We start from the raw sequence: 22667 nt of genomic DNA, 5'->3' as shown, positions 1-22667 counted from the left end.
TGTACTTAATAAGTAGGAACGAACTTTTAAAAGCAGAGAACATCCCCACAGAGTTCTTGGAGGTCGGGAAGATCTGGAGTTACCCCTCAGCCCTCTGTGGTAATGGTAGACATCTAAGTTTCTCCTTCTCAACAGATTAAAATTCAGCCCACATAAGGCAATTTGGCATTTTCATCGTTTTCACTGAGTCTTTAAGGCAATTCAGAGAAGTAGAAATTACCATCCTCGTTTAACAAATGGGAAAATTGGAGATTAAATGACTTTTCTTCATTACTGTAAAATAGAACAGATTTCTGATCCGAACCCCATTTCACCCAAGGGCCTGCCCTTTCCACAGGTACCTGACACCAGTTATAGTCAGCAGCTGCCTCTGATCACACTCTGCCACCAGACTTTTTTTTTTTTTTTTTTCTCTTTCTTTCTTTTGAGACAGAGTCTCCGTATGTTGCTCAGGCTGGTCTTCAACTCCTAGTTCAGGGGATCCTCCTACCTTTGCTCAAAGTGCACCAGATTTGCATCCAGGTACCAGATTTTTCTGGAAGCATTGATGTACAGTTTTGGAACGTGCTTCCTTTTATACAGCCTTCTTGGGGAAAAGCCATTGAGCACTGATATAACCAAGATTTAGAGCAGGGAACAATGGATGGAAAGACACAAATGCCAAAGAAGAAAATCCTAGGGGTGTTTATAAATGCCAAGCCTATGACTGTCGACTCCAACTCATTTAGTACCAGTGAACAGGTGTGCAAGGACTCTAAGAAACACCAGTTTGGGGATGAGAACACTAAGGCTTGAGTGGCTTTCTCAGGGCTCCCTAACTTTGAATCAGGCCCTTCACCAACACTCGTGTTCCACTCACCAGTCCCCATTGGCTGCTGCCCAGGTAATAACCTCTTTTGAAACTACTAGAGTTTGCAAAGACTATGCTGACGTTCAAACTCAATCTGATTCACGCAAAAAATACCACTAAACACAACAGAGTCCGACGGCAGGGACCTGAAAATTTGTTCCATGTCCTACTTCAATATGGTTTCAAAAGGTTACCAAAGAAATCTGCCTTGTGGACATTTTTGTGACCTGACCTTGGCTATTAACATTAGGTTAGTGTTGATTTCCTACATATCCATTTTCAGACATTATAACATAATGGGATGTGGATGGTCTTGGGATCAGATAGGACTATGCTTACTTGCATTGAGGCATAAACTTTAGATAAGCTAGCTAACCTCTGAATTTCTTTATCTATAAAATGAGGAAAATGCTTGTCCCTTGCAATCTGAAGTTGAAAAGAGATGATCATATGAGATGTTAGCGTAGTGGCTGGCTCACTGGGGATACTCAGTAAGGTTGAGACATTCATTTATTCATTCGATAAATATTTACTAAGTGTCTCCTGGGTGCTAAGCCCTGCTCTAAGTGACTAAGATAAATTGTGAAATACTTTATATTGCGTTGAAGTGAATTATATATGATATTAGTGGGTAAGAAATGTCATGGAAGCCATAGAAACAGAGTAGGAAAAGCAGGTGTGTGGAATGGGAGTACAATTGGCATTTCAAATCGGAGAATCGGGTCTTATAGAGAAGGTATGTCTGAGAAAAACTGTGAAGTAGCCAGGATTTGGAAAGGCACCTCAACCGTCAGGGACAGCCACTGCAAGGCCTTATAGTAAGGAGGGGCATTGAGGTCAGTGTAAGAGAATGGGGGAGTGAGTGATGGATAGAGTAGGTAGAGATGATATCAGAAATGTTACAGATGAGGTAAGACCAATTATGGAGGGCCTTGTGGGCCACTCTAATGATTTTTTTGCGGGGGGGTAGGTACTGGGGATTGAACACAGGGACACTTTACCACTGAGCTCCATCCCCAGAATTTCCCTGTTCTTTTCTTTCTTTCTTTTGGAGATCAGGGTCTCACTGTTGCTGAGGCTAGCCTCCTTAAACTTGTGAACCTCCTGCCTCAGCCTCCCAAGTCACTAGGATTATAGGTATGTGCTACCATGCCTAACTAGGAATTTTTATTCTGAGTTCAAGGGGAGAGCCGTGACAGAGCTTTGAACAGGGAAGTAACGTGACCCATTCAATGGTCAGATTATAATAGGATCCCCGTGGCGTGGCCCATGTATGGAAAATACACTGTCAAGGCAGAGCTAGATGTTCAGTGAGAGAGAACGTGGTAAGCAGTGGCCAGATTTTTGGATGAATTAGTTATTGCTGAATTCTTAATCCCAATGGACTTCTCATAGATCTCCTTAGTATCCTCAGCAGTGGGGTTTTGAGGCTGTGAAAAGATCATATTGGTTTTCTATATACAGTGAATCTTCTGAGCCTCTCTCTAGATGGTATCAGGACAGTAAAACCGTTACTCATTGTCCATTCTCAAAGACTCTACATCATCATGGAGCAATTCCTTACTCCATTGTTGGTGTACTCCTGGTAATTAGTAAGAAAACCACCTTGAAAGAGCCGTAGTTATATGGAGACTCAAGTCCACCTGTAGGTTGAAGTGGCTGCATCTGAATTATAAAAAAGTAAGTATTGAATCAATAGGTTTTTATGGGAAATGAAAGGTGCTTGGAGAGCTATTGCTGTACCACGGTTTGTATTTGCTGTGGTTTAGATGTGATTTGTCCCTTCCCAAACTCATGTCGAAATTTGATCACCAGTGTAATAGTGTTGAGAGATGGTGGGATCTTTAAGAGATGCTTGGGACACCAGGGTCTGCCCTCATGAAGGGATTGCATGCCTCAATTATGTTAGTTGAGAGCAAGTTGTGATAAAACAAGGGGTTCCCCTCCTGTTTTATCACTTCTACATTCATCCATTTGCCTTTCCACTTTTCCATCGTGTCATGACACAATGCAAGGCACTTGTTAGATGGGCTACCTGATCATGAACTTCCAGTTTTCAGAACTGTGAAGTTATAAATAAACTTTTATTTATTTATAAATAAATAAACTTTTTTTCTTTATAAATTTCCCAATCTGTCGTGTTTTGTTATAGCAACAGAAAATGAACTAAGTCGGGACTCTTACCTTTTTTTCCTCTAGAAATGTTCTGATAACCTTGTCTCTAAATAAAATTTTAATAATTACATATCAGGACAACCATATTTTCAGGTAACAAAAAATCAATAAAACATTCTGGGGTGTTTATTCCAGTACTTAAGTACCATAAAATGATATTATATTCTATATGGTAGAAGGTCAGAGAAAAATCTAACAAAAAGCAGAGAAGCCACAGTTCTTTTAGAGGTAATTGAGTTATGTTCTGGGTCTCAAAAACCAATCCTAAATCCACAAACAGTCGTTCTCATCAAGTATCAGTCTCCTCCTTCTGCTCTCACTGCTATAAACCATGGCTTATTTGTGGAACGAACTAGGAGTCTCACTCCTGGGAATACCAGTTTCATATAATTAGCAATTTATAGATCTGTCGAACTATGGAATGCCAAAGCAAGACAGGATTAAAAGTTCATTTAATTTTCAAGTCCCTCCTTTCCACAGATATGGAGACTGAGGCCCAGCAAGAAGGGATTCATTCTGTGCTTCCTGTGTGCTTACATTGAAAATATAACGTGTGAGCTTCTTTTGCAAGTTAAATTAGGTTTAGATGATACAAGTACTTCCAGGATGCCATTCATCTGTGCTAGGCAGATGAATTGTGCTGGAGAAGAAAGAAAGACAAATTTTTTTCAGAGTGGGAATAGAATGAGTCAGCCAAAGGCAGAGGAAGGGCAAAGGAGTTACCTCCCTGTGGTGGGAGGTGAAATGTTAGCTCTGTCCCTTCAGGGCCTTTACCTCCATAAACGCAGCACCTTCTTGCTGACCAGACAGTGGGGTGTAACCGAACCTCCCCACAGAGATCTCTGAGCTTTGGAAACCCAAGAGAGCTTCTGCAACAAGCTTGACCTTTTCCACAGAAGTCTCTCTTCATGAAGTGAGAAGTCAGGAACACCTCAAATGTGTCAAGTAAGATTCACGCAACATCCAGTCAACCAAAGTGATCATCCCCAGTGTGGGGCTTTTAGAAACCCAGGACAATTCAGTCCACAAAGAGACAGCCTTGGACTCCATAAAGCATCTCTCTCTTTTTTTTTTTTTTTAAGAGAGAGAGAGAGAGGAGAGAGAGAATTTTTTAATATTTATTTTTTAGTTATCAGCGGACACAACATCTTTGTTTGTACGTGGTGCTGAGAATTGAACCCGGGCCGCACGCATGCCAGGCGAGCGCGCTACCACTTGAGCCACATCCCCAGCCCCAATAAAGCATTTCTTAAATCTATCGTCAGGTAGGCTGGGGTTGTGGCTCAGCGGTAGAGTGCTCGTCTAGCACGTGTAAGGCCCTGGGTTCAATCCTCAGCCCCACATAAAAATAAATAAACAAAATAAGGGTATTGTTTCCAACTACTTCTAAGAAATAAATATTTTTTAAAAATTATATATATAAAAAAACTATTGTCAAGTGTTTTGCATAACATAATGTCTAGGAAAAATACAATAAATTCTTTCATTCCTGCTTAAAAGTGGGTCATAGTCTAGTCTACTTAAATGAACTTCTTAAATTAACTTCACAAATGCATAAAAACAGTATGTGTGTGTATATGTACATACATGTACAAATATAAATAAGAACCATAAAATATTTAAATCTATCTGTATTTCATCCATCTGTCCTTCTAGAACATGTGACTATTCTACCTCTGTGCTGGGTCATGAGTTAGGTCCCGTGGTTTTTGCTTTTAGATCATGGCTATACATCAACTATATAAATTTATTGAAAAGGAGAGTAAAATGTTAACTGTTAGTAGAAATTTAATTCATGGGGAAAATAAATAAATAAACAGAAGGAAGAAATGTAGTTAGTTATAGTTCTATTTAAATAGTTAAAAAATAAATAAAAGTGAGGTGAGGGCTGGGGTTGTCACTTAGTGGTGGAGCACTTGCCTAGTATGTGTGAGGCACGGGGTTAGAGTCTCAGCACCACACAGAAATAAGTAAAATAAAGGTCCATTAACAACTGAAAAAATATTTTGAAAAATTAAAAGTGGGATGTTTCTATTGCCAAGAGCATGAAATAGAGAGGAACAGGGGAGGGGTGGGGGAAGAAGGGTAAGGCTAATCCTGCAAATAAATTAAAAGTGAATAAATACATTTAAAGCCAAGGGAAGGTTATTACGACACCAGGTACCAGTGAGTTCCAAGGTTGATGCTGATCAAATTAATGTTTGTCTCTTATAAGGAACCTTTTCTGCAAAATGTATTAGGGGAAAAATAGGACTAATTAGAACAAATAAGAAAAATTACTGACTCAAAGAGAAAAAAAAAAGGACTCTTTCCAGCCTCCCACTTCTCCACTAATTCTGATGTACTCCCGAAACTCTCCTAAGTGTCAAGATTGGGAAAGAGAGGACTGAAAGGTCAGTACAAAGTGCTGACATCAACATGATGCACGTATCAAAGAAGGAGCACAAAATAGAGCTGCTCTAGATCAGAAGTAGATGCCAAACAACCTTTTCACACAGTCCAAAGAAACTATTGTCTTGAAAGTTTTGCAAAAAGGGGGAAATGTAACCAATAGAAAAGTAGAAAGGAGAAGAGACTGAAAACTCCAAAGGATTCTCTATAGGGTCCTGAGGATGAAAGAGATGGAACTTCAGATACCAGCCACCCTAACGGAGGGTGGCTCACTGGAACAAAGAGCCAAGAAGAAGCTGGCCCATCATTCATTAAAACCACTGCCCTTCTGTCTTCTGGGATACGGCTGAGCATTTTGTATATATGCGACAGTATTAGGCTGTAAATATGTGTCAAGAATGATGTCCTACTCATCAATGTCCAGCTTCTCCGCAGGGTTCCATGATTACCCTAGACAGAAATTCCCTCTCAGGCCAGTGAATTTATTCTTCTTTATGGCTGAGTAATATTCCATTGTGTATATTTACCACATTTTCTTTATCCATTCATCTGTTGAAGGGCATCTAGGTTGGTTCCATAGCTTAGCTATTGTGAATTGAGCTGCTATAAACATTGATGTGGCTGTGTCACTGTAGTATGCTAATTTTCAGTCCTTTGGGAATATACCAAGGAGTGGGATAACTGGGTCAAATGGTGGCTCCATTCTAAGTTTTCTGAGGAATCTCCGTACTGCTTTCCAGAGTGGTTGCACCAATTTGCAATCCCACCAGCAATGTATGAGTGTACGTTCCCCCACCCCCACATCCTCACCAACATTTATTGTTGCTTGTATTCTTGATAATGGCCATTCTGACTGGAGTGAGATGGAATCTCAGTGTAGTTTTAATTGCATTTCTCTAACTGCTAGAGATGTTGAACATTTTTTCATATATTTGTTGGCCATTTGTATTTCTTCTTCTGTGACATGCCTATTCAGTTCCTCTTTGTCCATTTATTGATTGGGTTATTTGTTTTTTTGGTGTTAAGCTTTTTGAGTTCCTTATGTATCCTGGAGATTAACGCTCTATCTAAGGTGCAGGTGGGAAAAATTTTCTCCCATTCTGTAGGCTCTCTCTTCACGTTCTGGATTGTTTCTTTTGCTGTGAAGAAGCTTTTTAGTTTGATACCATCCCATTTATTAATACTTGGTTTCACTCCTTGCACTTTCTGAGTCTTGTTGAGGAAGTCAGTTCCTAAGCCAACATGATGGAACGTTGGGCCTACATTTTCTTCTAGTAGGTGCAAGGCCTCTGGTCTAATGTCTAGGTCCTTTATCTACTTTGAGTTGAGTTTTGTGCATGATGAGAGATAGGGGTTTGATTTCATTTGGCTACATATGGATTTCCAGTTTTCCCAGCACCATTTGTTGAAGAGACTCTTTTCTCCAAAGTATGTTTTGGTGCCTTTGTCTAGTATCAGATAACTGTATTTTTGTGGGTTTGCCTCTGTGTCTGTACCATTGATCTACATATCTGTTTTGGTGCCAATACCATGCTATTTTTGTCACTATAGTTCTGTAGTATAATTTAAGTTCTGGTATTGTGATGCCTCCTGCTTCACTTTTCTTGCTAAGGATTGCTTTGGCTAATCTGGGTCTCTTGTTTTTCCAAGTGAATTTCATGACCACTTTTTCTATTACTATGAAGAATGTCATTGAGATTTTAATGGGAATTGCATTAACTCTGTATAACGCTTTCAGTAATATGGCCACTTTGACAATATTAATTCTGCCTATCCAAGAACATGGGAGATCTTTCCATCTTCTAAGGTTTTCTTCAATTTCTTTCTTTAGTGTTCTGTAGTTTTCATTGTAGAGGTCTTTCACCTCTTTTGTTAGATTGTTTCCCAAGTATTTTATTTTTTGAAGTTATTGTGAATGCGATAGCTTTCCTAATTTCTCTTTCAGTTCATTCATCATGGATATATACAGATGCAGTTGATTTATGGGTGTTAATTTTTATCTTGCTACTTTGCTGAATTCGTTTATGAGTTCTAGAAGTTTTCTGTTGGGGTTCTTTGAGTCTTCTAGATGTAGAATTTGTCGTGGGCAAATAGGGACAGTTCAAGTTCTTCTTTTCCTATTTGTATCCCTTTAATTTCTTTCTTTTGCCTACTTGCTCTGGCTAGAGTTCTAAGGACTTGTCTTGTTCCAGCTTTTAGAGGGAATGCTTTCAATTTTCCTCCATTTAGAGTGATGTTGTTGGCCTTGGGTTTAACATATACAGCTTTTACAGTATTGAGGTATGTTCCTACTATCCCTAGTATTTCTAGTGTTTTGAACATGAATGGAGGCTGTATTTTGTCAAATATTAAGCCAGTGTAATCAAATTTTGTTTGCACTGGTCTTCTAATCTGCCTCCTCTCCTTGTATTCTCCATCCTGTCTTCCTTGATTGACCTAATCCATTTATTTTCTTTACTATACTATGAAGCTCTTCAAAAACAAGTTTGTAATTTCTTTTTGTTGGAGTCTTTTTCTGCTGTTATGACAGAATACCACAGACTAGATAATTTGTAAACAATAGAAGTTTATTTGGCTCATGGTTCTGGAGGCTGGGCAGTCCAGGGTCAAGGGACCACATCTGGTGAGGTCTTTTTGCTACATTGTCATCTGGTGGAAGGTATCACTTGGCAAGAGAGTACACAAGTAGAGAAGAGAACAAGAGGGGCTAAACTAACTTTTATAACAAATCCACTATTGCCCTAACTCACCCAGTTCTCTGATAATGACATTAATCCATTTAGGAAGGCAGAGCAGTCTCACTTCCTACTCCCATGGTAGAGCCTGGCATTTTGAAAAGATTTTGGTGGTTATATGTATATCCACCAAAATCTTTTCAAAGATTTGAGAGAGAGAAAGAGATAGGAAGAGATAAAGAGAGAGATCCATATATAGATATAAATGTATATATTACAGTCTGAAAGGTGATTATTCGTTAATTTTTGAAGTAATCTTTCTCTTGCATTTTCAAAATATCAGCAGATTATATGCAAAGTTTACATTTAACTTTATAAGACACTGCTTTACATTCTCACAGCAAAAGTGCAAAGATTCCAGTTTATTCACATCCTTGCCAATATTATAACCATTCTAGTGGGTGAGTAATGGGGTCTCATGGTAGTTTTGTATTAACTTAATAATTAATGACATTGACCATTATTTTATGTGTTTCTTGTCTATTTATATATCTTCCTTGGTGAATTGCCTAGTCAAAATCTTTTGCCTATTTTTAAATTGGATTGTTCTTATTTTTTATTTATAATTGTAGAAGGACACAGTACCTTTATTTTATTTGTCTTTATTTTTTTAATGTGATGCCAGAGATCAAACCCAGTGCTTCATGCATGCTAGGCAAGGGCTCTACCACTGAGCCACAAACCTGGCCCCTTGGATTGTTCTTATTGTTGAATTGTTATAGGTACTTAAATATTTTGGATAGAAGTTATTTCTCATATCCGTTTGCAAATATTTTCTCTCATTCTGTGTCTTGTCTTCTCAATTCTCTTCACAGTGTCTTTTAAAGACCAGAATTTTAAAATTTGAAGTTTAGTTCATCAATTTTTCCTTTTTGAATTTGCTCTTTGTGTCACATCTAGGAACTCTGGCCTCTTTGGCTAAGTCAGCCCCTGAGAGGGTTCTTTTATCTTCTAAGAGGTTTTATTTTTTTGTTGTTGTTGTTTTTAAATCCTCTTTTATATTTTGAACTAGAATTCATTTTGAATTAACTTTTTGTTTGATCTTGAATAAAGTTCTAAGCTTATTCTTTCACATATGGGTATACAGTTGTCAAGCACCGTTGTTGAAAAGACTATCCTTTCTCTCATTAAATTTTTTGATACTTTTGTAAAATATCAATTGACCCTAAAATGCTGGGATTGTGGCTCAGCGGTAGAGCACTGCCTAGCACAGGTGGGACCCAGGTTTGATTCTCAGCACTACATAAGAATAAAGGCAATGTGTTGTGTCCATCTATAAAAAAGATTCTCTCTCTCTCTCTCTCTCTCTCTCTTAAAAAAAATGCAGTGATATAGTTTTAGACTGTCAATTTTCTTCCACTAATCTATGCTTGTTCTTATGCCAGTGCCAAACTATTTTAATCATCAATGTTTTGTTATTATATTGGTGAATATAAGCCCTCAAACTTAGATCTTTTTTTTTTAAAAAAATTTAGTTCTTATCTTAAAAAAATTTTGCTATGTAGTTTCTTCATATTCTTTATAGTATATAAAGAATATTCTTTACATATAAATATATTTATGTTATACTGTCTATAATTTTTGTATATAATATATATACTATATTGCATTGTTTTGTGCGGGGGTACTGGGGATTGAACTCAGGGGCACTCAAACACTGAGCCACATCCTCAGCCCTATTTTGTATTTTATTTAGAGGCAGGGTCTCTCTGAGTTGCTTGGTGCCTTGCTTTTGCTGAGGCTGGCTTTGAACTCGTGATCCTCCTGCCTCAGCCTCCCAAGCCACTGGGATTACATGTGTGTGCCACCTTGCTGAGGAATTTTATTGAATGTTTTTATATTATATATTTATATTATATGTGAAGCATATATTTATATTATATAGACCTATTTCTTTATATTGTGTATATTTCTTATACATCTTTCACTTACTGTAATGTTTTATAATTTTCCATATACAAGTGTTATCCTTTAAGTTCTTTCAAAATATTTTATTCTTTTTGATGCTATTGTGAATGGAGTTGCCTTAATTGTATTTTTTGATTGCTTATTGCTAATATATAGAAATATAGTTGACTTTTGTATTTTGATTTTGTATCCTACAACCTTGCTTGATTTGTGTTGGCATGTTTTGTGTGTAGATTCCTTAGGATTTTCTACATACAGGATTTCATCATCTGTAACCAGATGTGAACTTCTTCCTTTCTAACCTTAACTGCTCAGCCTAACTAGAATCTCCAGTAGAAGGTTGGTGAGAAGTGACAAGAGCAGATTTACTGCCTGTTCCAATCTTAGAAGGAAAGAATTTTGCCTTTTGCAATAAAGTATGATTTTCGTAATAGATTTTTCATGGATGGCCTTTATTAGGTTGAAGAAGTTTCCTTCTAGTTCCATTTTTTTTATAGAGGGTTTTTTTGTTGTTTGTGTTTCTTTGTGTTGTTTTGTTTTGTTTTGGGTACCGGTGACTAAACCCAAGGGCACTTAACCACTAAGCTACATCCCAGCCCTTTTTATTTTTTTATTTGGAGACAGGGTCTCACTGAGTTTCTTAGGGCCTTTCTAAATTGCTGAGGCTGGCTTTGAACTTGCACTCCTCCTGCCTCTGCCTCTCAGGCCACTGGGATTACAAACCTGCCTTACGGCACCTAGCTTGTTTAGAGTTTTTAACACTTTGAATGCTACATTTTGTCACGTGCTTTTTTTCTGCATCTATTGAATTAGAATGTGGTTTTTGTTCTTTAAGAATAAAGAACTATTAATAAACTATTAATATGATATATTAAACTAACTGATTTTCAAATATAAATCAACCTTTCCTTCTTGGGATAATCTTCATTTGGTTTTATATGTTGTTGGATTCGGTTTATTAATATTTTGTGAAGGATTTTGGTGTCTATCTTCATAGTCTATAGTTTTATTATAGTGTCTTTGTTTGCTTTGGTACCAGGTAATTACTGACTTTATGGAATGAATTGGATCGTATTCCTTTCTGTGTTTAAAAAAAGAAATTGAAAATGATTGGAATTGTTTCTTCTTTAAATATTTGATAAAATATATCAGTGAAGCCATTTGGACATGGACTTTTCATTGTGGAAATATTTTACATTACGAATTTAATCTTTTTTCTTGTTATTGGTCTGTCTTCATATTTAAATCTCTTATAGAATTGGTTTTAGTAAGTTAAATCTTTAAAGGAATTTTTCATTTTATCTAAATTGCCTAATATGTTGGCACAAAAGTAACTACATTATTTCCTGTCTATGCCTTTTAATTTTGGTGGGGTTGAAAATTATATCTCTCCTTTCGTTCTCTTTTTAAAGTTTTTTTAGTTGTAGATGGACACAATATCTTTATTTTATTTATGTATGTGGTGCTGAAAATGGAACCCAGTGCCCCATGCATGTGAGGCAAGCGCTCTACCACTGAGCCACAACTCCAGCCCTCTCCTTTCATTCTTGATTTTAGTAATTTGTCTTATTACTCTTATTAATATTATTATTATTTATTTTTCTTTTTGTTGTCACCAAAGCTTGGTCAGTTTTCTTGATCTTTTAATTGATTTTGTTCATTTTTGTTCGTTTCCTATTTCATAGATTTCCTCTCTGATATTTACTATATCTCCCTTTAGCTTATTTTGTGTTTAATCTTTTTTTCTAGTTTCTTACAGTAGAAGCTCATTATTCATTTTGAGATCTTTCTTTATTTCTAATATTGATACTTAAAGCTGTAAATTTCACTCTATGTACTGCTTTAGCTGTAATCCATACATTTTAATATTGTATTTTTGTTCTCATGTAGTTAAAATATTTTCTAATTTCTTTTGAAATTCTTGACCAATGGATTACTTAGAAATATGTCATTATTTTCCTGATGTCTGAGGATTTTCTAAATTTCTGTTGTACATTCTTGTTGAATTCTTCTGTTGTCAGAATAGATATTTTCTATTATTTTATTATTTTTAAATTGATTAAGATTGTTTTGTGAACTAGTGTATCCATTCTCTCTGAGAATGTTGAAAGATCAGTCACTCTTTTGTCATTGGGTGAAGTTATCTAGAAAGTTCAGTTAGGTCAAGTTGATTGATAGTGTTATTTAAATCCTCTAGGTCCTTGCTGATTTTTTGTCTAGTTCTTCTATCAATTACTGGGAGTGGAATATTGAAGTCTCTAACTATTATTTTTCAGCTTTCTTTTCTTCTTTCAATTCTATCATTTTTTCCTTTTGTATCTGGGAGCTCTGTCAGGTGCTTATGCATTTTTATTTTTATGTTTTTCTGAAGAATTGACCCTTTTATCATTAGGAAGTGTTCTTCTCTGTCTCCATAAGTGTATCAGTTTGTACATATGCTTCTTGGGTTTTAAGCATCTTAGAATTATAAATTAACATCTTTCATTAAATTGGGAAGTTTTAGGTGTTATTTCTTCAAATCGACTTTCCTGCCCTTTCTTTCTCTCCTCTCACTGCCTTGACTCATATACTGGTGCATTTGACTTTGTCCAACTGCTCTTTGAGGATTTTAATTTTTCTTTATTTTCTAGATTGAAAAATTTCTATCTTCAAGTTAATTGATTCTGTTTTCCTTTATCTAAAATCTACTGTTGAGTCCCTCTAATAAATTTCCAAGTCACTGTGTGCTTTTTTGTTCCACAATGTCCATTGGTTTGTATTTTCTAATTTCTTTTTGATGATGCTTTCTACTTCTTTTTTGTTTATATATATCAGGAATTGAACTTGGGAGCATTCGACCACTGAGCCACATCCCCAGCCCTATTTTGTATTTTATTTAGAGACAGGGTTTCACTGAGTTGCTTAGCACCTCACTTTTGCTGAGGCTGGCTTTGAACTCACAATCCTCTTGCCTCAGCCTCCCAAGCTGCTGGGATTATAGGCGTGCTCACTGCAACTGGCTGATGTTCTCTATTTGATGAATCACTGTTCCACCCCCCTCGGGCAGTAGGGGTGTGTGTGTGTGTTTTGCAAAGTTCAGGTCATTTATAAGTGACCCTAAACTTTCTTGCCTTTCCTCTCTGCGTATGTGCACAGGTTTATATCCAGCCAATCATCTGTGGAAAACTTGGACCCTCCCCTCTTCCGTGCACAGGTGTGAAGATTCCTTTTACTGTCTTGTTTTTCCATATTCTTCTGTTAGATTTCTGACTGATCCAGTCTGCTGCCTATCTTAACCAGGCAATCTCAAACTAGCTGAGCTGATGGTCTTCTCTTGCTTATTTGCCACTTAGATTGCTACTATTAAAATTCTACTGGAAGTTTTATCATGCTTTGACCATATCAAGCCAGCATCCTCCCGCAGTAAAACAGATCTTTTCATGCCTTTTCCCCACCTTGATAGAACTATCTTATGTACTGAGCTGGGGGTGGGGGATGGGAGCAGCCTAGGCATGAATGGCACAGACTCCCACTGCTCATACGTGAAGTTCAGTCATTTTTTTTTAAGAATAACCACTTCTCAGTGTAGTTTATGCTTTTGATTGATTTTTCAGAGCCCTGATTGAGTTTTTGACAAATGTGTCCTGATTTGTCATTGCTTTTTGAGAAGAGGAATTATTGAACTACTCATTCCATCTTACTTGGAACCCTGCCTCTGCATTGGTAATTTTTAATAATTCATCAGCTGATTCTGATGTGAAACCAGAATTGAGAATCCCTAGGCTGGGGTGTAATTACAGGAAGATGAATCTGATTCCGTTGCATTTAGCAAGCATTCATTGAACAATGCCAATCACTGGACATAGCGCTCAGGACCCAAAGATAACTGGGACCATCCTCCTCCTTACACAGTCCAGTCATTGGGAAAGACAAATAGAATAACCAATTAATCAGTGTAGCCATGACCATGTAGGGATGGGTGATGCTGGGTTTCAGAGCAAAGTTAGCAAAGACAATACACAGGACACCATTTTTCTAAAATGTGCTGATAGGCTGAATATTTTCAGAATGTAACATAGTCCTTAAACAGGTCGAAGTATGAATAAATTTATTTTTCAAGTGGGGGGATCAGGGATAATTTCCCAAAATTATATTGCGATTATAAACATAACTGTAAAAAAGACCAGATTTTTAATTTATGCCACGTTTAATGAGGGTGTGTGTGTGTGTTTCTTTCTTTTTTAATTACTTGATTTATTTTTATGTGGTGCTGAGGATTGAACCCAGTGCCTTACACATGCTACCACTGAGCCACAGCCCCAGCCCAAATGAGGGTTTCTTTTTTTTTGGGTTGTTGTTGTTGTTTTTATTTTGTCGGGGCTGTGGTGATCTCAGAACCCCAGTTTATGATTCAGGAAAAGCAAAATAACATCAGAGTCATCATGGGCAGTGTGATGTGGTGTTATGATCTCTAAGAACGGAGTCCACAAAGGCAAGCTGTGGACATGTAGAAAGAAATGCTAGCACTTTTTTTTCTTTTTAACTGAATTCTATTTTTAAAAATCTCCTAACAATTGAATCAAGTGGATTTATACAATGCATATTCATTGAACTTAGAAATAAACAAACAATATATATATATATATATATATATATATATATATATATATATATATATATATATATAGCATGCCCTCAATGGTTTTTGATGAAGACTGTTCAGTCATAACCTTTGGAGACCACCGATACAGTGGAAAGAACATGAACCTGAAAATAAGAGATGGGTGTTAATTCACCAGCTACCAGCTTGCTGTGTGAACATGAGCAAGGTATAGAGACTTCTGTAAGCTTTTGTTTCTATATCTGTACAATGAGGGACTTGGTGTAATAAATAACTTAGAGATCATTTCTAGCTCTGGGATTCTATAAAAGGCTTTGTTCTTGCTTTTCCTGTCAAGCATTATTGTGAAGTTGTACAAGGAGAAGATTATAGTTTTTTCCTTTCAGTATTTGGACTAGATGCAGTTTTAGCCTGTTTCTGAGTTCCTGGAATATTTCCAGAGAGTGCCTCTGGACCTTGGCTGCATCCCATCTCTGCGGTGCTTCTGGTCATAGTTGTGATAACGTCATACATACCAAGATACTTATTTAAAATCTGTTAACTGTAGACATATTAACAAAGGACATAGTGCAATTAGTGGCCGAGTACAAAAAGATGCACCTAGACACAGTTATGGAGAGACATTTGGGGATGTACACAAGTCAGTCCTTACCTATTGCTTAATTTCATTGCCTGCTTCAATGGAAATTCAGAAAGTTTCAAGATTTAAGCTGAGTACATAAAGAATATCAAGTGTAGCTTTAATAGGAATAAGATCTACCTAGATCAAAACATATTGTTTAGTGTCTACTCCAAAACTGAGTTATTAGAGGATTACTTTCAAAATTTATGTACAACTAAAAGCCCAGAGGGTTAACAAAGCCTTACTTAGGTTCAAAGAAACTCAAAATCTACATATTTTATTTAACTCCCCTGAAAACATTTTTCAACTTTAAAATTTAGTAGTGTAAAATGTAGGACTTGGGCATTCATGGATCATGACATAAAAGACTATCAACAGTCTTTCCTCAAATAATTACACAGTTAGTTTTAAAACTTTGTGTTTCTCTAATTCATTTTGCTTGCTAGCTTTAATAAATAACTTGGCATTACTAAATTATCTATTTGTGTGATATTTTAACATCTAATTCTTCACTCACCTTTTTTATTAGGAATCAAAAGCTGAAGAAACTTTAGGGGGTATAACAAAGGTGGAGATCTTTGTGTTTTCTAAATAATACTGTTTAATACATAACATCATAATACTTTTTATGAAGTCTTTTGTCCAAATAAATTATGAAATGGAAACTAATGATAGTGTCACGAATCTTCAGCATTAAATTCAACTATTAAAGAAATCACTTGTGATTGATCAAATTATGCATGCGTATGTATGAATATAACATAATGAATTCCACTATTATGTTTAATTATAGTGCACCAATAAAAATCATTTGCTAAGATTTACCTATGAGATGGAATCACATTCTGGGTGTGTTCTTTATAGTAAATTCATCATTTTAAAGATCTGTCTTAAAGGGAAAAAATAACATAAGAAGAAACAACATACCAAGAAGAATGACAAAAAAAAATAGCTATTTTGATGTAAACAAACACTGAAAAATAAGGTTATAGAATAAGACTGTAGACACTAGAATAGAAATACAGAGAAGAGAGCAAAAACTAGCAAAATAGAAGTTAGAAAATCCAACTATTCTAGAAATAGGAAAAGCACCAAGACACGTAAGCTCATAATTAATTTTATTTTGTATAGTAATAGAATAAATGAGCAAAGCAAATTACACTTTGAACTTGGATCTGTAGAAGCACAGCCTGTTCTCTGTGACCTGCTGGGGTATAGGATGCAGTCGTTCTGGTGCTGCCTGGAACAACCAGCCAGGAACAAATTTCACTCTGGCTTCCAATTGGTAACCAATCCACAAGCTTAACTTCAAGGCTCTAACCTTTAGTTTTAATGCTGATCATGGAAAGAGAGCTAGATATTCTTCTCTCGGGGTAGGGGGCAGATAATGGGAAAAAGAATCTTGCCATTTCCATGGGACCATTCTGGAGATTCAAAGACAGTAGCCCACCCTGTCCCCCCAGGCCTGGAGCTCCTGTGCCCTCTGCAGTTCTTTGCTGGCCTTAGAGCTCTGTGTAGCACTACTTGTTTTCTCACATTGTTATTTATCCATTTTGCACTATGTGTCTGTTGGGACTCTCTTCTGCTTTTGATTTAGGTCCTCCCCCTTTGCTTTTTCCAAATGATTTTCAAAGATCAGGAAATGGTCAAGATTTGAATGGTTTGTTTCAACCAAGCAGCTTGGGTTTTCCCATGTAGTACTGTTCACATGCTTCTTCTTCTTTTCAAGTATTCTCCAGACCTGGGGCCATTTTATTATTATTATTATTATTATTATTATTATTACCAACAATGTTTTAGAATAGTTTCACCTTGACAGAAAAATTACAACCACAGAACAGAGTTCCTACACAATCTCCCCTTGTTAACATCCTTCCTTTCCATGTGCCCTGGGACTTTTAACCCAGTCCAGAGATTGACTCTAGTGTGTCCATGAACTCCTCAACTTTATGCCCAATCTTATGGTTGTATGTAAATGCATTTCATTTCATCCAGGAACCGCACAAGATTATGATAATACTTTTTGTCTTGTCAATCCTTTTCCTCTACCTCTGCTCTCATGTCACCTCCCTAGGAAAGGTTTTGGTTTGTTAAAACACTGACTGCCTCCCAGTGCACATGTGTACCCTGGTGCACGGGAACACAGAAATGACCAAAGGGGCTTTTATCACACCCCTGTAATTCTCTTGAGTTATTTGATGTCACGTTTTTACGTTCACATCCTATTTTAACTCCATCATGTAAGAACCCAGAGTTCCTTCAACAATAGGAGTTCCTTCAGCCTGTAGGAGGAACATGAAGGCTTCAAAGTGCAAACCCAGAGTCCTGCAACAGAATCGCCTAGGATCCCCATTCAGAAAAGCATGCATTTTAAACAGTCCTCCCAAAGGATTTGAATGCAAAATTGCATCAAAACTGGTTATATAAGCCCAACATGGTGGTGCACACGTAATCCCAGCAGCTCAGGAGGTTGAGTCAGGAGGATCATGAGTTCAAAAATCCAGCCTCAGTAATTTAGGGAGGCCCTAAGCAACTTAGGGGGACCCTGTCTCTAAAGAAAATGTAAAAAAGGGCTGGGGATGTTGCTCGGTATTTAAGCGCACCTGGGTTAAATCCCTGGTACCAAAAATAAAATAAAAAACAACTCCCCTCAAAAAAACCTCATTTATATAGATTGCATAAATTTCAAACACTATCGTAACATTAAAGGATGTTTGGAAATATAAAATCTTTGGTCTTTTCCCTTGAAACTTTAAGGCGGAGAAGCCGTAAAAATATCATTTTCTTTTAGTGTCTATATAGAATATGTTTGTGTATCTGAGATCTATTTAATTCCACTTAAGTTCTTTTTTTTGCCATTATACATAAGCTCTCTTATTTTTTTGCATTACAATTCTTAATACACCTTTATAGCACAATTTATCATATCTCTGTTTGTATATAAAGTATGTCGACACCAGATTCGCATCTTCATACATGTATTTTGTATAATGATGACTGTCTCCTTCCACCATCCATGCTATTCTCCTTCTCCCTCCCTTTCCCTCCCACCCCTATTCCCCATCTAGAGGTAATCTTTAATTCCACTTAAGTTCTAAAGATAAAAGTTAATAATAACATGAGAGATCTAAGATTCTGAAAAAAACTCTTCCTAGGTTAAAACTTCCTTTCATCAGTAGTTTGAATGTCTTCAATGCACTTTTTAAAATTATTATTATCTAAATGTTCAATGCACTTTTGTTATTGTTTAACGTTAGGGGTTTTTATTTCAGGCTTACAGATTCCAGTCTGCTGTTAGAAGATTATTCATCCAAGATGAGCCCCCAAACCAAGAGAGCCAAGAAGAGCCTTCTGTCTGGGGAGGAGAAAGAAAATCTGCCTAGTGACTACATGGTGCCTATATTCTCTGGACGGTGCGTGTGCTTTCTCTGCCTGGCTTTGATATTACAATTGAAGAGTAAACTGTTTCAGATAATAATAGTAGCAACTAGCATTAATTGAGCACTCACTATATAACAGTTGAGAAAGATCTTAGGAATTTCGGAACTCTGAACCAAGGGAGATTCATTAGTTGTAAAAATAGATTTTCTTTTCAGAAAGTTTTGCCATCACAGAGGTTTCCTATGTGACCAAAAAAAAGAAAGAAAGAAAGAAAGAAAACCATTAGAACTTGATGCTACTTATGTGACTAATGGGTTGTAGAGCCTTGGATGGTAATGATTGAACACTAAATATAATCACTACAGCTAGAGTAAAAAGATTTTCCTAGGCACATGTTCACATCCTATTTTAACTATAAAGTGTTAAAACTATGAAGTGTTGGGTCAACTGGAAAAAAAAGAGTTAATGTTTAGGTAAATGAAAAATGTCTTGGCTGTTCATGTGGTTTTAATTATTATTCATTAGGGGAAAAACTGAAACATAATTTGAATGGAAAACAGATTGTTATCTATTTCCAGGTAAATTTCAAACAGAATAATCACTAAATGACAAGTCTATGTAATGCCAATTTTCTGACTTTGTTATAAAAACTTATTTTTTTTTACTGCTAATAATATTCAAAGAAAACTTGTCTGAGACATCAAATGAAAGCTTAACAGGAACTTGTTGGACCTTGCCCTGTCTATTTTCTCTGAATGTAGAACTATCCTCATAGTGAAGGTGACACTTGAAGTCAAAATCCTCTCACAGCTAACGTCAGGGAAAAGTAGATCCTCATTAAAGTCAGGAAATCTTTCGGTTGTGGTTTGTGCTGACTCTCTCTGTTACCTTGGGGTTTTCTTTCCATCCCTGCCTGATAGTTCTTTTCTGACTTGTTTCAGAGGTTCATGTCATAATCACTCTGAACTCGATTAGGAAGGTAAAGGGACCTTAATAGCATTCAAGTTTTAGTTTTTTTTTATCTGATATCCTTGATTTTTTTTGAACTGAACTTTTCAGAGAATCATTTTTATAGTGCTAAATATGCTTGCCCAGACTAAGCCCATTCACAGTAATTTTATTTATTTATTTATTAGTTGTTCTAATTATTTCTACATGACAGTAGAATGCATTTTGATACACCATACCTAAATGGACTGCAACTTCTCATTCTTCTGGTTGTAATGATGTAGAATCACATCAGTCGTGTGATCATATATGCATATAGGTAACAGTGTCTGATTCATTCTACTGTCATTCCTAATCCCCATACCTCTGCCCCTCTCTTCACTCTCCTGTCTAATCCAAAGTACCTCTATTCTTCCTAGTCACTGCTCCTCACTATTGTGAATTAGCATCTGCATATCAGAGAAAACAATCTGCCTTTGGTTCTTTGGGATTGGCTTAGCATGATATTCTTCAGTTCCATCCATTTACCAACAAATGCTGTCATTTTATTCTGCTTTAAGCTGAGCAATATTCTATTGTGTGTGTGTGTGTGTGTGTGTGTGTGTGTGTGTATCACAATTTCTTCATCCATTCATCTATTAAAGGGCACCTAGGTTGGATCCATAGCTTAGCTATTGGGAATTGAGCTGCTATAATCATTGATGTAGCTGCATCGCTGTAATATACTGATTTTAAGTCCTTTGGGTTATAAACCTAGGAGTGGGATAGCTGGGTAACATGGTGGTTCCATTCCAAAATTTTCTAAAGACTCTCCATACTGCTTTCCAGAGTGGTTGCACCAATTTGCAGTCCCACGAGCAATGTATAAGTGTAACTTTTTCCCTACATCCTCGTCACTTGCACAGTATTTTAATGTACACTTGTATTCATTATAGGAGTTGGCTAGCCTAGAAGTAGAATGTTTTGGGGTTTTTTTGTTTGTTTGTTTTGTTTTTGCTTTTTTTCCCCCACTCTGTTCAGAAAAAAATTAATGGGGCTGGGAGTGTAGCGCTTAGTGGTAGAACATGTGCTTAACATGCTCAAGGCCCTGGGTTTAATCCTCTGCACCAAAAAAAAAAAAAAAAATCATTTAAAAACCACATCAACTTAGCCTACAAGATATATCTCATTACCTGAGAGGGCACAAAATGAAGTTTCTTGCTCCTAATGTCTTCTCCCTGTGCTTTCCCCACTAAATGGATTTGCATCTTCCAGGCCAATCTCAAGAAATGATATTTCATAATACAGTGTGATAAAAGAAAATGTGAAAAAAATTGATCTTCAAGGGTTTATCTTATTTTTTTATATGGATCAACCTCCTGTCTTTTGTTACTATGTTGAAAATAACTTTTCAAAATGGTGTTAATGATATTAACAATCTGAGAAGAAAATAGGAAAGCAATTAATATTTGTTGAATATCTATTTTATCTTGCTAAATCCTCCATACAACCCTAGAATGTATTAGCATATCATTTTTTTGGACAAGAGCGTCAATGGTTAGTGACTTGCTGGAAGTCACATGGTTGGTAATGAAAGAACTGAAGTCCTCCCAAGACTGGCCAATGCACTGTCCATGTTTTCTGTAATTATAGTTTGTTCCTGGAAAACATCATTTCTTCTGCATGAATTCCCCTTCTTGTACTCTGGTAAGTTGATTTGGCTTTGTGTTAGCAATAAGGTTTCCCCCCCCCCACACACACATACATTGTTTTATTGATGCATTATAGTTATACATAATGGTGAGATTTATTATTATATATTCATACTTGCACACAATATAACAATATAATTTGGTCAATATCACCTCCCAGCACTTTCCCCTCCCTCCACTCCCACCCCGTGGTCTCTTTCCTCTACTGAGTACGTAGGCTGATTGCTTAATTCAGCAATAGGTTTTGAATTTAGGCCATTAGAGATATGCAGAGTATCAGGAAGTTTTTAATTTATTTTTGCTTTATAGCAGTGTGTTTTGTTAACATATTAGTACCACATTTCTTGCTCTTGTGCCCAGATTACAGAAGGATATCATCAATATCCCCTGTATTTACTTAAAGTAGAATATCCCTATTGACCAGGGCCCAACATATTTTTTAAAGTACATTTGATTTCTCGTATTAAATAATTACATGCTTGGGGTTTTTTGTTTGGTTGGTTTTTGAGATTTAGTTTATTGGTACACAGAGGCCGTGACTTTCTTCTGCCCTCTGAATGCTTAATATTTCCACAGTTTAAGGTAATGAGATCTTATACTTGAAGTTCTTTCAGTTAGAGTTGTCTCAACTTGGGGCAAGACTAGCATTGCATATGGCCCATCATGATATGTATCAAATCATATTATAGAGCCCATTTCAAATCTCTCTGTTGTATGTTGACTTCCCTAAAGAATTCCAAACAAATTTCCTCTGTGCTTTGTTTTGCATTCACTTATTCATTCTTTATTTCCTATCTCATTCGAAAGAAAATATTAGAGGTAATAATGTCAGGACACTAAGCTAAAAATTTTTACTTTTCTTTTTCCTCTACTAAATTATAGTGTATATATTACCAAATTCCATAGTGTAGACTATCTTGTTGATGTTTGGATAGATAGAGAAAAAATTAAAATTTAATCACTAAGTTTAGTCAGAAACCAAATGGACTAATGTTGTCTTCCAAATGTTTTACTAATATTCCATGAGAAATTTAAAACTTGGGCAAGTTCTACTTCTCAGTAAACTGCACAGTCAGGCGCTAGGAACCCGTAAACACTGTGGCAGTATTGGTGTAAATTCTGAAGTAATTCTTATAAGAAAAATCAAATGTACAATTCTGACTTAAGAGACCAAAGTAGATTTAATTTCAAGGGAATCTTCAGTATAATTAATACAGTTTCTCACTGAAATATCTAATGGTGTTTTCAACAAAGGCATTGGAGGAGACTAAAAATAACCAGAATAGTTTTGGCAACATTAATAAATCACCACACGATTCTCTCATAAACAAGGACATTAAGCATAGTACTTTTGGATGTTACCACT

The 22667-nt window shown here is 36.3% G+C and overlaps 1 protein-coding gene across 2 annotated transcripts in view; it reads left to right on the top strand.

The window, feature by feature from the left end:
- Positions 1-22667, top strand: part of Myom1 (myomesin 1) — a 129978-nt gene that overhangs the window by 8779 nt on the left and 98532 nt on the right. For both annotated transcript variants that reach the window (XM_076837381.2, XM_076837382.2), the window contains exon 3: positions 18554-18694. In XM_076837381.2, coding sequence (XP_076693496.2) covers positions 18554-18694 — 141 coding nt within the window. The remainder of the gene's footprint in view (positions 1-18553; positions 18695-22667) is intronic.

The sequence above is a fragment of the Callospermophilus lateralis genome, chromosome 17 (genome assembly GCF_048772815.1).
Source record: "Callospermophilus lateralis isolate mCalLat2 chromosome 17, mCalLat2.hap1, whole genome shotgun sequence".
Lineage (NCBI taxonomy): Eukaryota > Metazoa > Chordata > Mammalia > Rodentia > Sciuridae > Callospermophilus > Callospermophilus lateralis.
This window is presented reverse-complemented; position numbering and strand designations above follow the sequence as displayed.